The 17,188-nt window shown below is 38.8% G+C and overlaps 1 protein-coding gene across 24 annotated transcripts in view; it reads left to right on the top strand.

Annotated features, from left to right (window-relative positions):
- The window catches only part of CARF (calcium responsive transcription factor), a 41,443-nt gene that overhangs the window by 13,351 nt on the left and 10,904 nt on the right, over nt 1–17,188 (top strand). For 19 of the 24 annotated variants that reach the window (XR_005829295.1, XR_005829291.1, XR_005829304.1 and 16 more), the window contains 9 exons: nt 2,162–2,351; nt 5,293–5,413; nt 6,338–6,481; nt 6,905–7,138; nt 7,526–7,688; nt 8,684–8,759; nt 12,389–12,519; nt 13,556–13,922; nt 16,283–16,976. Coding sequence is in view for 1 of the 24 variants with exons in the window: in XM_040603522.1 (XP_040459456.1) it covers nt 2,162–2,351; nt 5,293–5,413; nt 6,338–6,481; nt 6,905–7,138; nt 7,526–7,688; nt 8,684–8,759; nt 12,389–12,519; nt 13,556–13,922; nt 16,283–16,401 (1,545 nt within the window). In the remaining 23 variants the exon portion in view is untranslated. Of the gene's footprint in view, nt 1–2,161; nt 2,352–5,292; nt 5,414–6,337; nt 6,482–6,904; nt 7,139–7,525; nt 7,689–8,683; nt 8,760–12,388; nt 12,520–13,555; nt 13,923–16,282; nt 17,110–17,188 lie in introns of those variants that run through there. The other 5 variants (XR_005829308.1, XR_005829307.1, XM_040603522.1 and 2 more) reach the window with 5 other exon arrangements.

The following is a 17,188-nucleotide window of genomic DNA, read 5'->3' as shown; positions in this document are numbered from 1 at the left end:
GGTGTGTGTACCTCAGTGTAAGGTCTTACGTACCCTTGCTGAGATGAAGCTGCTGGGAGAAAAGGAATTGTGCCTTTTTTTGGCTTGAACCTTGGCTGGAATTAAAGGGTTGGAGGGTATCTGATTACTTCAAGGTTATTACATTGTTAATAAAAAGTGGATTTAAAAAAAATAGTTATTTTCTATAACCTACTTACTTTTCACTGGTCTGATCAGAATGCATTTCCAGCATGTATCAGAATACTGAAATAGTGTAATTAAAAACTGAATTAATCAACTGTACAAAGCTCAGCTTATCTATTTGTGTGGAGCAGATGGTCTCATTTGCCCATTTGTTCCTACTTGGTAACCTAGAGAGCAGAGAACCTATGTGCTGTATGATTTTCTTCTAATCCTCCTCTCGTCCCACCAGTTTTGGGAAAATTATTATCTTGTGAAGAAGTAAAGACAGAATAGGATCAGTGCCTTCACCGTTACTGATACTTTTCTGGCACAAAAGTTGTATCAGTCTTCTCTTCTCCCTAAAATAAGGTCAATGACCTGTTTATAGTGAGAGGTATAAGTGGAAAGGAAAATGTTGGTTATGCAGGATTCACTCTGTGGAGTGGTACTGTAATGCTTTTTGCGAAAGATGGCACCCTGGGTTTCTGTGAAGAAGGTATTTCTGGTACATATCAGGCTGCTTTGCTTCTCCTGGATTTTTCGGATCAAGTTTTGGACAGAGGTGTTGTTTATAATTTCTGGCTAAACAATTGCCAACTTCTCTTCCTCACTACAGCTGTGTGAGTGCAGCCTATATAGACTTAGCTGCTGGAGCATGTGCTTGCAGTGCAGAGAGCTGCTGAAGTGTATGCAATTGGTAACTTAGAATAACTCATGCAGCCGGTGCGTATGTAACCCTTTGCTTTTGGGCTTGCATTGGCAGCAGCACTGTGCTGGCCCAGTTCATTCACCAGGTGTTCATTTGTTCTTTGTTGATTCTAGGTCTTGCTAACAACAGACATTCTGTTTTCCTTAGGTAGAGTCAGGTTTTATGCAGCTGTCACTAAAGTACATAATAATCTTGGAGAGACACTGTTGCTGCTTTTGTTATCAGTATTATTTAAACATCTGGCTGCTCTGTCATTGAAGACAGCAAAATAGATCTGTCAGGCTTAAGTACTCATTCACCATGCGTTTGCCCCACAGATACACTCTAAGACTGAGTTGGCAAACTACTCTGCATGTTACTTCCAGCTGCTTGGTCAGCCTGATCCTGAGCTGCATATGAACAGAAGTGAGCATGGCATGCTGAATTTGGCTGAAAAGCTCTTCTCTGTCCCAGGGCTTTTGCTGCTTGCTGGCTGGTCCTGGCAGACCAGCACTGAACCAACTGTGATGGCTCAGAGTAGCTGAACAGCTGTCACAGGGGATGTTGCAAAGTCAGCAAGTTGTTTGTGGTTTGGGGTTTTTTTTTTCCTTTTTTTTTTTTTTTTTTTTTTTGTCAGGTTAGATGCAGTTTTTCTGGAGATGCCCAGAGCTTAGCAGAGTTCATTGAAACCATCATCAACTTGCACATGGCAAATCTGGTATATTAAGTTTCTGTCTAACGTGGAGAATCAAGAGCATCTTGAAGACTGGGAGGGGTGAAACATTCAATTCAAAGTCAGTGCACTAAGTGGGTGAGGCAGTTACTGGTGGTACAAGCAGGTGTATTCCACTCCGGCTCAGTGCAGCGTGTGTGTGTTGAAGTAGACACATAGACAGTTTTTTAGTGCTTCAGAGATTCTCTGTGGCAGTCAAGTGAAAATGTTTGCCTGAGACAAATTTATCTAGGAGGTGACTCCAGCTGAAGTCTGTAATGGGGGAAACAACAGGAGTAAAGTTGTCCTGTGGAAATCAGAGTTGGCAGTAACTGTAGTCTTTTCAGGGGTTCTTGGTGTACTTAGGGCCCTGGAGGGCTGACAAACTCCTGACCTCAGTGGGGACTGCTCTGGTGTTAGATTCTATGCTAAACCTATTTGTGAGGATACTAGTGTGGTGGAAAAAAACCCCACGAAACACCAAAAGTTTGGGCCTGTGTCCTCACCTGCCAGAGTGCCTGACTGCTTTTGTTTTCTTGTGTAATGTTCAGCAGTCAGCTAGGTGAATAATCCTATTATTTCACCTCCTTTCCATGCAGAAAATTGGGGACTCGTACCGCGGCTATTGTGTGAGCGAGACAGAATTAGAGAGCATTCTAACGCTACACAAGCAGCAAACACAAAGCGTGTGGGGGACGCGCCAGTCTCCAAGCCCAGCCAAACCTGCCACACGGTTGATGTGGAAATCTCAGTATGTCCCATATGATGGGATCCCCTTTGTCAATGCAGGTAACTAACTTTTATTTTAATAACTACTTTCAAAATTTCAACATCAATTGCCAAGTAGGCATAAAGAAGGATCTTTATGGTGTTCCTTAGTGTTGATAAAGTCAAGGCACAAATGTAAAAAAAAGAGCAGCTTGGGCACCTCCGTGTCACAGTCCGAAGGAGCTTATTTCCCTGAAACCACAAGCTTATGTTTTGTTGTAATCATTTCCTTTTGCTCTTTAGAAATAAGTTAGTTAAGTACTATTTGATAGGAGTTCTTGCAGCAAGATCTTTAGGTGGAAGTCCCATCTGCTCTATCAGGACGTGCAAGTTCTTATAAGGGTAAGAGCTTGTTCAAGTATCATTGCCTAACATGGAGATCCTTTGAAGAGTTTGTTCAACAGAGGCCAATAAACTATTCAAATGGCATCCTTTAAAAAAAAAAAAATAAATTAAAAAAACAAACTAAACATCAACATACCTCAGGAGATAGATTATTGTTTTTTAAAATTAATGTGCAGACTTCACAGGTTGGTAATAACATATTTAGCTCATGCAATGCCTGTGTGAAATTACTAAGAGTTCATTTGGGTAAGAAATTAACAGGTTTTAATGGTTGCATAGAGATCATGGATGACTGGAATGTAGGTTATGTGCTTGTATTCTCGGTTTTGTTTTGTTTTGTTTTTTGGAAGTAACTGAAAAAGTGAAATGTTAGCACCAGTTTTAAAGCTTCAGCCATAAACTGTAAGATACAATAAAGCTAAGAAAAAAACCAAAACAACTTACACTTTATTTTTTCCCCAAAACACATTTGAGACCTCTTTAGTTTCCTGTTAAGATCTGCCTGATAAATGAGTTGCCGCACAGTAAGATAGATAGAGCAAAATCACACACGGATTTTTTCTTCTTTAAAGTGTTGTAGACTAATAGAGATTCAGATTATTAAATTGTAATTTTTTTCGCTTTTCTCAGACTCCCAAACAGGTATTATCTATATTTCTAATGTGTTGCCTTTCCAATACATTTAGGTTTAGTTTATAACTCCTCTGTGAAAAGCATTCATTAAAATCCTTTACACCTGCAGAGTAGAGGCTGTAAATATGATTTACTGAACTGGAATTTAAATCCCAGGTAACTGAATTCTAAACCGTGCAGGACAAAAGTGGTGTTCTCAAGGAATTTATCACTTCTGTGTAAGTGGAACGAATCTGTAATACCTTCCGTGCTGTGCTTCACCTGTGGGGAAATACAGAAAAGCCGGGTAGCTCCCTGTAGCGTAAAACATCTACTAATCATCAAAATCTTGATCATGATTTTTAATAAGAGTTTTGGATAGTTGATACTCTTGTAAAAAAGCCCTATCAAATTGCTTTTGCGATTCATATAAGCAAGGACTAGTTCAAAACTCCTGAAGTCTTTTCAAGCCTAGAACTTTGGTTTTAAGTTTGTTTTTTAAAAAGATACAAGATATCTGTTTGTTATAGATAATTACCTTTTAAATTTCCTGTTTCTTTATTTGCATTGATTATTTTTTTTTTCTTAATGTCACACTCTAAGGCAATAAATAGATCATTTGGTATCTTATGGAAACGCATTATGTTGCTGTTGCGATACTTAAAAAGGTTTTAGTTATATCACTTGTGGTATAGGCAGCTCCTTGTCCGCATATTGGAGTATATGAATTATAAATAAAAGGTAACACAACATAGAAGAAATCTGGAAGATCCTTTCTTGACCACTTCAATGCTATGCTTGTTACCCCTTTTGTTAGAGGTCTGACTGGAAAAAGTCACTTACTTCAAGTTTAGAGCTAAGCAATGTTTGTTTAAGCCTGTCTGGTTTTGTGTGGGTATGCCACAATGATACAGTCTTATTTAACAGAGAAGATAGGTCAGACTTGCAATTAAGAATTTATGGGATGGCATGGTCTGAAGTATTGATTTAAGACAGGAGGCTGGACATAGCTGCTGACCTTTTGTCATGGTTTAACTCCAACTAGCAGCTAAGCACCACACAGACACTCGCTCGCTCCTCTGCAGTGGGATGGGGAAGAAAAACAAAGGGTAAAAATGAGAAAACTCATGGGTTGAGATAAAGACAGTTTAATAGGTAAAGCAAAAGCCGCGTGTGCAAGCAAATTAAGGAATTCATTCGCTTCTTCCCATCAGCAGGCAGGTGTTCAGCCACCTCCAGGAAAGCAGGGCTTTATCACGCATAACAGTTACTTTAGAAGACAAACCCTGCCTTCCCCCCTTCTTCTTCTTCCCCCTGCTTTATAAGCTGAGCATGACATCATAGGGTATGGAATATCCCTTTGGTCAGTTTGGGTCAGCTGTCCTGGCTGTGCACCCTCCCAACTTCCTGCACACCCTCAGCTTCCTTGCTGGTGGGACAGTGTGAGAAGCAGAAAAGGAACAGGGGCTCTGTGTGAGCACTGCTCAGCAGTAAACTAAAACATCCCTGTGTTATGGACACTGTTTTCAATACAAGTCCAAAACATAGCACCATACCAGTTACTGTGAAGAAAATTAACTCTACCTTAGCCAAAACCAGCGGACCTTTGATTTCAGCTGTGGATTTTCTGTTATTTTGGGATTCTGCTTCCCTTATGTTTATTATTAGCATTGTGCTCCTTTGGTAACTTACGAGGCTGCTGCTCTTGTAAAGTGTTGGTGTTCACCAGGGCAGAATCCAGTATCTTGCCTTCATATATGTTGCAGGAGTGTTGTGAGGTGTAGTAAGTTTGCGAAATGCTTTGAAAATGCTCTGTGTTCCTGTGGGAGAAGCATTTGCACTGTATTTGAATGCTTGCTACGCTGAAGTGTTTTGTCTTCTGAAGAGCCTGATGGTACACAGGAATAACTGTTTTGGAACTTTCATCTTTTCTGTAGTTACTGTTTTACTGTAATTATTTCAGTGGTTGCTTGAATAAATAGAGTACATTACTTTCTGTTCCCAGGAAGCAGAGCCATTGTAATGGAGTGCCAATATGGGCCAAGGAGGAAAGGGTTCCAGCCCAAAAAAGCGGGTGAGCAGGAAAGCGCCTCTGGCCATCTGTACAAAGCCACTTGTCCAGCAAGGTAAGAATTGTCTATAAAGCTGGAAGAGCAACTCGGCATACTAAGAAAGCATTCTTTCTGTGAGCCTTGACGGCACTGTTTGGGGTGGTAGCTGATAGGCACTGTAGCTCTTAGCTTAGTCTCCTTGATAACTCGATGTTGATACTCATTTAGATGGAAGGAGGAAGTGCTGTCCTGTTAAACTGATTAAGGCTGAGATTTGATAGGTTGCCTGGATGCAAAGTAGCAGTACATCAGGATGTGAAATGCAGGTGGGAGTCATTCTCTACCTGAGCATTAGTTAGTTATCGTGGTGTCCTTTAGCAACCATTTTTAGCCCAGAAACTTTGTCATCTTATTTGTTGTTCTTCCTTTAGGCTTTTAATTACACTCGTATCAGTCAATCATCCTAATTTAGCAGGTGTCCTATTTACTGAAGGAGTTACAGTTCTTCCTGTTCACTGGGGACTTTCTCCTTATCCAACACTAATGTTTTTTTCCTTGTCCTTGAGACATCCTCCTGGGTGCTTGTTCAGTTTTTACTGAGCTAAGAGTGTGTTTACCTGGACAGCTGCAGCAAGATATGTATGTGCTCAATTCTGGCTTCAAGCTGGGTGAACTGCAGCCTGTTCAGAAATGGTGGCGTGCTTTTACTATACTGAGGGACAGAAGGGTTTTGATGAGGTGCGAAATCACTCTGGCTGAGTGGTTTCCAGACCGGAACAGAAGTGTGTCTGTCTGTATCCATCTTCATTCTCTGTTGATGTGTCCTTAACAATTCTACATTTCGCTTAGAGGCTCCTTACCCCCTACAACACTCTGCTTGAACTTCTTGTATACTACTGTCTACATTGATATGAAGTAGGTGGGGTTTTTGCCTTCCCATCCCTGAGGGCAAAGTGTACTGAAGGAGAATTTTGGTTTTTTTTATCCCACCCTTGGAAGGATCTATATTAAAAAGGTTCAGAAGTTTCCGGAATACAGGGTTCCTACTGACCCTAAAATTGACAAGAAAATCATAAGAATGGAACAGGAGAAAGCATTCAACATGCTGAAGAAGAACTTGATAGATGCTGGCGGTGTCCTCAGGTGAAGCTTCCACTTCTTTCTTTATCTTGACAAATGAAGCAAAAAAGAGCAATAATTTGCTTGGTTTGCTTTATTTTTTACCTAGTCAATTTATTAAGGCTCTTGCTTAATAGCAATAGTAAAAAATCCCAGTGTCAGCAAGACTTCCGTGGCTCTGGTGTATTAATTTGGTAAATGTGTTCAGCACCAAGCTGTGGAACTTCAGCAGATGTTTTCATGCAGGGAATAGACAGAGATAGTTGTATTATTTGGGGGTTTGAGCTGGTGTATTTTGCAATGAAAAGTGTGAGATGGCCCTGAGCTCTGAAAGGCAGTATCTTCCAGTTCAGGGGCTGTAAAAACTTAAGTTCTCTAACTAGGTTGTTTGTGATTGTCAGACTGTTCCCCCAAGAGACTCATTTTCTTGCCTTTCCTTCTTGCCAGGTGGTATGTACAGTTACCCACTCAGCAAGCCCACCAATATCATGAAATGGAAACTTCCTGCCTCCCTTCTTCACCCTCCCATTTTTCTGTGTCTTCTCCTGAGGAAGAGGAGGAAATCGTTAGAGATGAGAACTGTACTTTGCCCTCCCGACTTCATCCTCAAGTGGCAGACAAGATACGAGAACTGGTGTCTCAGGGAATAGAGCAAGTCTATGCAGTGAGGAAGCAACTAAGGTACATAACTGTCTGGCATGCTCTCAGTCTATATTTAGTGCTATATTGACTTTTGCATTTGATTAATCTGGTTTACAACTAAATGTCGGTGCTGATGCATTACTGGATATATTTCCCATATGTCATGAGAATCTGTTTTTCCCAGCTTTTGTCTTTTCTTTCCATTTTGTTGTAGGTAGCCACTAAAAGCTGCTGTCCTCTTTAAAGTTAGTTTAATAAATGGGGATTTTTAATTCCAAACTCTGTAGCAGCACAGAGAACTGCGTCAGAAGATCACCTAACTTGCTCTTGTCATGCAACAAGGGGAGGGAGAAGGTAGCAATGTCTATAACAGGGGGAAATAGCAGGATATATTTTAACTACGCATCATGTTCTTTAACGTGACAGAAAGTTTGTGGAAAGAGAATTATTCAAGCCTGATGAAGTGCCAGAAAGACATAACCTGTCCTTCTTCCCCACTGTGAATGACATCAAGAACCACATTCATGAAGTGCAGAAGTCCCTGAGGAATGGCGAGATGGTGTATAATTCAGAAAGTATCCCAGCAACAGTACGTTGGCATTTGTGTTCCTTTTTGATTTTTGGAGTTAAATACTGGAAATCTTATTTTTAATTTTTACCTCTTAGCTGTATTTCATCCAAAATTCTCCATGACTTTCTATTTCCAGCAGCAATATTTTCAGTGGAATCCCTGGCTGAGCAGGATTGGATTAAATGTGAATAAAACTTTCTGACCTTCTTCAGTATTTATTCTCATCATCATTAGATCAGTATTAGTTGATTGACAAATTATACTATACTAGCACTTCATGATGACTGAATGAACTGGAAGACGTGGTCTAGAAAAACTGGCACGCATCAGGGAATTTTATTCATGACTTTGTCATTGTGTTTTGGAGAAGTTACTACTACTTTTCTATATCTGAAAAATGGGGGTGAAGGTTGTCTCAGATGCACTCTAAATTAGGGCTTGCACAACATTTTGAATGTGTAAATATTAATAAGTGCACTTTATAGCAAGTTAAGTAAGCATGAAATAGATACTTTAGAATGCTCAGTAACTCTTAGGTGGTGTTCCTTGATTTTCTTCCACATACTGAATAATAAGTGATACACAGTGATCCTAATTTTTCCAGTTACGAGGCTCACTGCTAAGGAACTGCTGATTTAAAATCAGCTTTGACAAACTGTACTGTTAAATCATGCTGTGTCATCAGTCTTTTCCCTCTCCGTGCATTGCTCTTGGTCCAGGTGAGTGAGTGATACTTGTTAGTTAGCCAACTGGTTTCACTATTTTCTGTTTTAAAGTCTCTGAACTGTCATGAGCAGACTTTAGCTTTCCTAGGATAGTGCATATTAAAATCCTTTTACAATTGTTTGTTTGGGGTTTTTTTGTAAACCAAGCACTCTCAAAATGCGTGATTATAAGAAAATAAGAAAATGTAGTTTTAGACACTGTTTTCCTACAGATCCTATATTGAGACTATGTTCCTGTAGTAGACAAATTTGCACCCTTTCCGAGAACTGAGATCTTTTTCCTTTCAGCTGCAGTGGACCACAGACAGTGGGAATGTTCTCACAGAAACCGTGACTGTTACATTTGCATCACCACCTTCAGATGGTAGGACTGTATTAATAACTTAGCTGTCTCCTGATGTGATTTGTTTTACTAGCTATGTCACAGAAGTTTGGTTTCCTTCCAGAGAGGTGGCTGTCATGTTCTGTCACTCAGCTGAACTTAAGGATTATTTTGGTGTGTCTGGCATACTTTTTTTTTAACTATTTGACTGCATGTGTGGAAAAATAATTGTGATGGGATTGGCAGAAGTACAAGAATTATAAATTTGATTTTTATTTAGCATCCTCAAGCAACTGAAGATTTTAACAGGATGGTTATGGGGAAAGAACATTTTACCTTGGATGAAGGTGCTAATAACACCTGTGTAGAGAAAATTAAATACCTACTGAATAGGTAAATCTGTCAGGGCACAGAATACCCAGGAGCCAACTAGGTACTTGTTCCTTGGTGGTTTGTGCTTCACACATGCTTAAACATCTTGCTAAAAAGGACTTGAATGCATATTGGGATTCCTGCTTCTCACAAAGTCATTGGCTTGATTAATTCCACTGCTAGGATCAGGCCCTGAACAACAAACACTGTATTTCTGTTGTCAGAACTGAGAGCACTCTTTTCCTTTTTCCTTAATGCTTAGAATAGAAATAGAAACACAGGTGTTTAGTGGCAGCAAGGCTGTGAGATATGTTTCTGCAGCTCTTCATGTGGTGTAACTTCTTTACTGATGTGTGAAACCATAGTATCTCTTCCCAGTGATTGCTGAGCCACCTAACAAAGCATTAAACTTCCTCCCACTCTGCTGCAAAACCAGTGTAGACAGCGTAGATTTCTGTAGAAACTTGATTTTATGCATTCATGGTCAAGGCTCTGGGTTTTTTTAAAGACACTAGTTACTTTTTTTTGTTGTTGAAAGTGGTTCCTACTACTATTACTTGGACTTCAAAACATGTACTAAAACGAAATACAGGTGTGTTTAACTAGATCTACTTGCTACCCACATAGTTAAGATTACACATAGACTGAGATGCTCCACTCAATCATGGTTGCTGATAAATTTAAAATTAGATTATTCTGTCCTTTTCCCCAGGTTTCAAGAATATTTTGTCTAGCTTGACACCAAAAGATCCTTTCTGCATGTTTGTGGATGATTTTCCCCTCCCTTATTTAATAGGTTTGATATGAAACTCAACAGAAAAGTGTTGGTTTTTAGCAGGGATATGATTGCAGCAAGGTAGAAGAGTTTCTATACTTTAAGATAATGCTGCAAGCTTGTTAGATATTTTTAATCTTAGTGACGCTGCCAGCTTCTTTTTTCCATTTAACTAGAACATAGTAGCAGGAAGTACAAATTCCCAGAGATTTGGCTGAATGTGTGATTTCTCCTAAATGACTTGGTGAACCTGATTTACATGGAGCAGTTCCATGTACACCAGTGCATTTACAGCTAATAAGAAGGCCAATGTTGGACTTAAATGTTTTGTTTGGGGTTTTTTAAACTCTTATTTTAGCTGTTGCTGCTATGGATCACTTTGAACTGAAAAGCATCATGTATGCTTGGTGCTCTTAGGGTAAGAATTTCAGTGTTGACAACTGTCAGAGGACAAGAGGTAAATTTTTAGCCTCAGTTGGAATAGTGTCCCTCTCTTTTAAGGAAGTCTTGTTTTTTAGGAAAAAAAGGAATTTGCAATATGAGCGTCTAGACTTACTGCACTTAAGCTTGCATATCTGTACTTCCATTTCTGTGTTTTTATGGAGAGACACAGAATAGTTGTGCCAGCTGTGATAGAGCTCAGCAGGGATGACTTTTTGTATGAACTGTCTGAATGCTAGAGAAGTTTCAGGAGGACCAATTCTTCCTTTCTTTGTCATTCACTGATAATTTTCTAAGGCAAAGTAGCCTATCAAATGTAGAAACATCCATCCAGTGACATACTGAATTTTAAAGGAAGCTAGAGAACTGGATTTGTTTAGTTTTCCATCCATGTGCACCAATTCAGTAAATATAAGCAGATACTCTTAATTCCAACATGTCTTGTCTCCCCGTGTATGTGTGGGTATGTGTTTGTACACATTGCAAATTGTATTACGAGTCTAAGTTAAAAAAGAAGCCTGAGTTTGAAAAAAATCAGCTCTCAATGTATGTGAAGTGGTAGCAAGGAAAAATAACACTGACTTTTCAAACTACTGTTTGTATATTTTTTTTTATTTCAGCTTGTGCCAAATGAGGACAAATTTACATTTAAGAAATCAAACAATAACAGAACTAAAGCCAGCTGTTTGTTTTCTTATTGTGCAGAACTCCATATGTCCATGTGATGCAGCTGTCTTTGTTCTCTCCTAGGTTTAAGAATCAGTGTAACTATCAAACCTGTGTGCTCACTTTTATGTCTTTTATGAAGTATAATGACAAGTGAGATAAAGTACCTGTGTGTGTGTATATATATATATATATGTGTGTGTTTGGGTTTTTTTGACTTCTGGCATTCATACTGAACGCCCATGCAGTGTAAGGAGTGGGTAGATTGGGAGTTGAACTATTAGCTTTATTCCTAGGCATGTTGGTGTAGAATACAACCTGAGGAAAGAACTGCTATGAATATTCACATACGCACACAGGATCTCTGTATGGTATTTATGGTATTAAAAAGACCCTAAATATTTGAAGTAGTTGTGTTCAAGGAGATGTACAAAGTGTATTTTATGCTCAGTTACAATAAAGAGTTAGAGTTTGCAAACCAGTAGATGTGTTGAAAGTGTCGCCACTCACTTAGATTGCTGGGAACTTTCATGTGATTTTCTGTTAGAAAGCTTTTTTGCGATTGACCGTTCTCAATTTTTTTCCATTCACCAGGCTAATCTACACACACAAGACAAACTCTTTTATAGTTGTAGCAGTGAAACTGAAATAAGAGGCTAAGCATTGTCTGCTTGTGTCTGGATAAATCTTAACTAAAATGTTCTGGGTAGCTCAGACAGGAAATGGAATGATCCCATGACAGGTTTTCTTGCAGAAATTGCTACAAGTGAATCTCGGGTTTTACAGGTCTTGAGGAAATTAAGTCCGTCATTCTTGCATTAAGTAAGAATGTTGAAGATATGGTGTAATCTGTAGGCTGGAAAGGTTGCCAGATATAAATGGACTTTTGGTGTGATAGTGCATAGAAATTATCTTAGTTCCACAAAGGTGTTTGGAAGGGAGTGGTGAGACTTGAAGGATTTCCTGTGTAGATTTTTATTTTGGAAGACAACCCTTTCTTTTGATGCCTGTCTGTTATTGAGCCCTTACTGAGGTGTATGTATTGTCAAGTTATTTGACTGCTTTTTTGATAGAAATGTTCCAGCTTTTGTGTTACAACTAGAAATTCAAAGCACAGTGTAGGGTGTAGTTACTTTGCTGTTCAAAACTGATTTATTGGTGGTGGTTTTTGTTTGTTTGTTTTTTTACTCTGAACTGGCACATACAGTCCATTCTTTACAGTATTGTCTTTCTCTCATACCCAGCCTTTTTTGGTTTGCATCCAAGTTCTTCTGCAAAGAGAACAGCAAAGATGTATATACATGTCTTTATATGCCTGTATTGAGATTGAAGGGGGTTGTTCAGTTCACAGGGGAGGCTCTTAAATGGGAAGAAGAAATTTGTCATAACTATCTGCTTCCTCTCTGTGGCACTGTAGGGAGCTCAGCAGCAGAGTCAGTCACCAACAAAGCAGAATCCAACCAGAGTGGGGAGTCCTTGCTACCAGAAACAGCTCAGCTGTTGTCTTCACTCTCTTCACTTCAGCCCAAGATATTTGCACAACTTCAGGTACAGTCAAGTCGTTTACAGAACATCAGATGTTCTGCGCTGGGAATGCTGAAGGTGAGCTGAGAACAGCAAGTTCCCTCTCAGCTAATTATCCCAAACACTGGCTTGGTAACATGGACTTTACAATAGCTGTCAGCTCTTACTTTGACCTGTCTTGCATGTCACGTTTAGCATATAGCTGTAGTGCAGGGGATCCCACTACCATCTTTTGACACTTTGAAGTTAGGGTCTTTTGTGAAGGCAGAACCAGGAAGATGAATGTAGTGGGCTTCTGCCTCAAACCAAGTACCTATTCATTTTTGACATGGTCCAGTCATTTCATAATGAAAATGTTGCAAAACTGAGGGGAGATTATCAGTCTTATTTATTTCCTTTAAATCCTCCTCCAGCCTCTTAAGAAAGTATGCCAGAATCCTAAAACTGCTCCCAGCTCAGATCTGTAAACTTCCAGGTTGAAAGGCTGAAGAGGGGGATAAGGCTATCATGCTAAAAGAACTTCTTCTAAAGTTCATCTCCATTCAAAGCTGGCTCTGTTAGCCTTCTTCCCTAGCTACGTCTTTGAAAAGCTACCTTCACGCTTCCTGAATCCCAATGAAATGAATGATCTCTTCCTTAGAAACACAGTCTGCAGTAAAATGCTGTTTTGCTTGCTGTTCCCCTTTCTTTCTGAAGACAACTTGGCAGCACCTCACACTCTCTCTCTCTCTCTCTATTTTTTAAGCAGTATGCTTGGCTCTTAGTGCTCACCTCTTGTGTGAATGGGCAGGATTGAGGAATGATGGGAAACTGAATATCAATCCAAAACTAGAGCTTTACAGTCATAAGTAGTCTTCTAGATACTGCTGGATACCCATTGTTCTAATTGTTTTCTAATACAACTTTAGCCTCATGTTGCTGGGATTGACTGTTCAAAAGAGACGATGTATAGGGAGTCAGAAGCTATCCAGTTCCAGCATTGCAAAATACATGCCATTAAATGCAAATTACTCTTGCTGTAAATACTGGTATGTTAGTTCTTCTGCCTTCTCTTTCGCAGGGATTACAGCTGCAGTCAACTTGTACCTCCACAAATGGATCAACAGCCCTGATAGCTGTAAATAACCATTCCCCTCCCAGCCCTACAAGTCTCCTGGAATCCATAGGGAGTGCAATAACCAACCATTCTCTAGTACTTAGTCAGGGACACAGTCTGCAAGCAGGTGCTGGCCTAGCACAGCATAGCACCACTGCCTCTGCTTTTGAGACTTCACCTGGCTCTGATCGGAGTCTGGTCACCACAGGCCAGCTGGTAGCAGTTGGAGGGGTAGATGACTCCAGAAGCCTAGAAGGAGCAGTCCACCAGATTCTCTTAGGAGATGTACAGACTCTTCCAGTACGGATTGTGGACAGCCATCCAGCACTTAGTAAGTTGCAGTCTTCCCAATAATATGTAAATGGAAAATACGGTGGATTTTATTCTCTGTGTCTTGAAGAAAGGAGAGAAATGTGTTGATAAGGGGGAACTCCAGCACAGACTTCTTTCAGCTGATTCTAATTAGCTTTTACTGTGAAAACATGATGACTGTAAACCAAACCAAACCAAAAAAACCCACAACAAACCAAAACTTAGTTTTTAGTGTAAAAAGATGACTTCTTAGTTAAACTGCTTATCACTTTCTTTGACCAAATACCAATTTATTTGATGAACGCAATATTTTTGCCAAAAATCCTAATATCTAGCTAATATTATGATCTTCAAAATATTTTTTAAAGGAAAAATAAGAATAGAAAATAACCAATATTGAATCTAGTTAGAACTCTTTGGACAGAAATGTGGGGGTTTTGATGGCTTCTTTCTTTGCACCATCCCAGCAGATTTCTGAGTATTTTTTATAATTTTTACTAGAATCCTGTAGTCATCAATATGCTTTAGAAGTGTTCAGATCGAGTTGTATGTAATTGCTTGGAATTTCAAACTTCTGTTTGAAAATATTTTTTTAAAAAATGCATAATAAATGCCATAAATAACTTTCTCTCTATTGAAATAGAAGTCTCCTTAAAACTATTGTTATCAAATATAGATACAGTCTTTGAATTCTCAGCCATGGAACTGGATTGAGAATGAAAGCTTGCATTCTAAAAGAATGCTTTCTGATTCTTGGTGGAGAAAGTCAATTAGATATGGAGCGTATATAGATCAGTGCAACATATCCGTTTGACTGTCCAGAGAGTCTGAAATGTTAGCTGTGCAATGCTTTATTATTTCTATATTATATTTTCTTGTCATCAGTGACTTCTAAAAAGATGACTTTTGAGTAGTTTTGCCAGAACATCTATGCAAGTACGTGCTGGATCATAGCCTACACCTTCATAACGCTATAGCAATAATTATCTCCATATGTCCTGATGACTTTTGCAGGTCAGCAAAACTTAACTTGTACTAAATTCTGTAATATTCTGAAAATGGAAATATAAAACTACATGAAGAAATAAAAAGGAAATTAAGGGTTCGTGAGGAAATATAACAAAATTTGTACGTGTTAAAGTAATACTGGGATATTTTACTGTGGCAGTATTGTCAAAGTTAAATTGTGAAGGGATTTTCTGCCTACTGTACTGACATATTTTTGTAACTGGTTGTTTTCCTTTTTATAATTGATTTGACTACTTTCCTGAGAAATTCTGATTTCATTCAGGGTAAAAGGATTTCAGAGAGGTTATCCAATGCACCTCTTCTATTCAGTCGTTTACCCCATTTGTTAAATCTAGATGTGAATGCCTCTCAAATATTTTTGTAAGTGATGAGTGTTGTAAGTCAATTTTTAAAGAACTACTGTTTTACACAAAAAGAAATGTGGTGAAATATAAAATTATATAAATGCAAGGACTAAGTTTTTTGGGTTGCCTTTTTTTTTTTTTTTTTGCTGCTCAAGGTCTCAGTCTATCATCTCCAGACTGAATTTGGAAATTGTGAGAATATTGGTGCCAATCCTAAGTTATATGGAGGAGTTGCCTGTAAAATTAATGGATTTTTTTTTTTGCTTTTGTTTTTTCTTCTTTTTTTGTTTCAGAGACAGGTTCTTTGTCTAGAGAGCAGGGGAACAAAAAACAGTCTAGACCAAAGAGGGAATAATGTCACAGATTTTATGTAGAGGAAACACCATATACTTGAACTTAGCAGTTCAGTCAGTGTGTATTTCAAGATACTCTTTTCTTCTCTGTGTGCATACACTTACACAGTGCACTTGGTTAAAATTATCCTGTATGTTCTGGATTTTCTCTTTTCCAAGTGCTAACTTAAGAATAAGCTAATTCCTGCTGAAAATGTATGTGCAGTCATAGAGGAGTGGCCAGTTATGCCTGAAGTGTAAGTCATTCTCTAAATTAACATGCTTTAGAGTTAATTTTTTGATCAATAAGCACCTTTATTCCTCCTTTCCCCTAGAAAAGAAGAGAAAAAAATCCAATAAAATGGGAGCTTTATTTTTCCATGGGGAAGACGAATGACATTTTGTGTGAGACTAATTTTATATCTCCAAACATACTGATTTTTTTTATAAAATATTTTAAATATTCCTACTCAAGGGAGCCCTTACTGCAGTAAATTCATGTCAACTTGCAATGTCTTATACCACAGTAGATGACATAACTGTCAGTCGAACTAAACAGTAGTGACCTCCTGAGTTCCTGAAATATTTTTCTTTTAAATGCATACAGTTATTGGGGCTGAAGCATTGTCAGTGGAGTTTGAACTTCAATGTATGAATTTTGTTTTGTTTTTAAGCTGAAGAAAATACAGAGGGTGTTGTCTGTGTGAGCCAAGTTAAACAAGAGCCAAGAGAAAAGGCATTGTCTATGAAGCCAGATAAAATCAGAGACTGCCATAGTTCCTCACCTATTTAAATCTGTGAAGCCTGGAAGGATTTTTCAAATCGGAGGACTCTTAAGTGTCTTGGAAGCAAAGGCGGGTGCTCTCAAAGTAATGCCATTCTTTTAAAATTGTATTGTGACATTCAGACTAGGCATATTTTACACTAGTTCTGACAGACAGCTCTTTTGATTTATGATGGATGTGGTTTAGTGCCAATTCCAGGTCATTCAGTTGCCCGGTGGAACATCACCTCTCTCTTATATTTGAAGTTTTGAGTAACTTGGATGCTATCCAAATGGCCCATTTTGGTCAACATTTCTGAAGGTCTTCCACAATTTAATTCCTTAGCTTTAGAATGTGGATCACACTGGGTTTGCTTTTTTCCTTGAGACTCTCGACTGTTACAGCACTACAGACACCGTAGAATCTGCCAGCTCCAAGACCACAGAATCTGACAGCAAAGTGTATCAGTACAGCAATGGTTTTGTGACAAAATGAAGGTCCAAGATGCTAAATTTCAAAGTGATGAAGGACATAGATGCTTAAGAAAATGCAGCTTTGACATGATCATAACATTAACAGCATGAAGATCAAGGAGAGGAGAAAGGTGAGGTTGCCAGGTGAATGTAAGGTTGTATAATGAAGAAAAGTATGTGAATTGTAATTCTGAATGTTTTCAACTTTGACATCTTCTAACTTATGTTCTGGCTTTATAATGAGGTTCATTGCTGCATGCACCCTGCAGGAGTCTTATCTCACGGAAAATGATTGATGCTGCCATTTCAGCTTATCTACCTTTTGCTTTATGCACTTAAGCTA

This window comes from Falco naumanni, chromosome 8 (genome assembly GCF_017639655.2).
Source record: "Falco naumanni isolate bFalNau1 chromosome 8, bFalNau1.pat, whole genome shotgun sequence".
NCBI lineage: Eukaryota > Metazoa > Chordata > Aves > Falconiformes > Falconidae > Falco > Falco naumanni.
The sequence above is the reverse complement of the archived record's forward strand: the minus strand, read 5'-3'. Positions and strand labels throughout refer to the sequence as shown.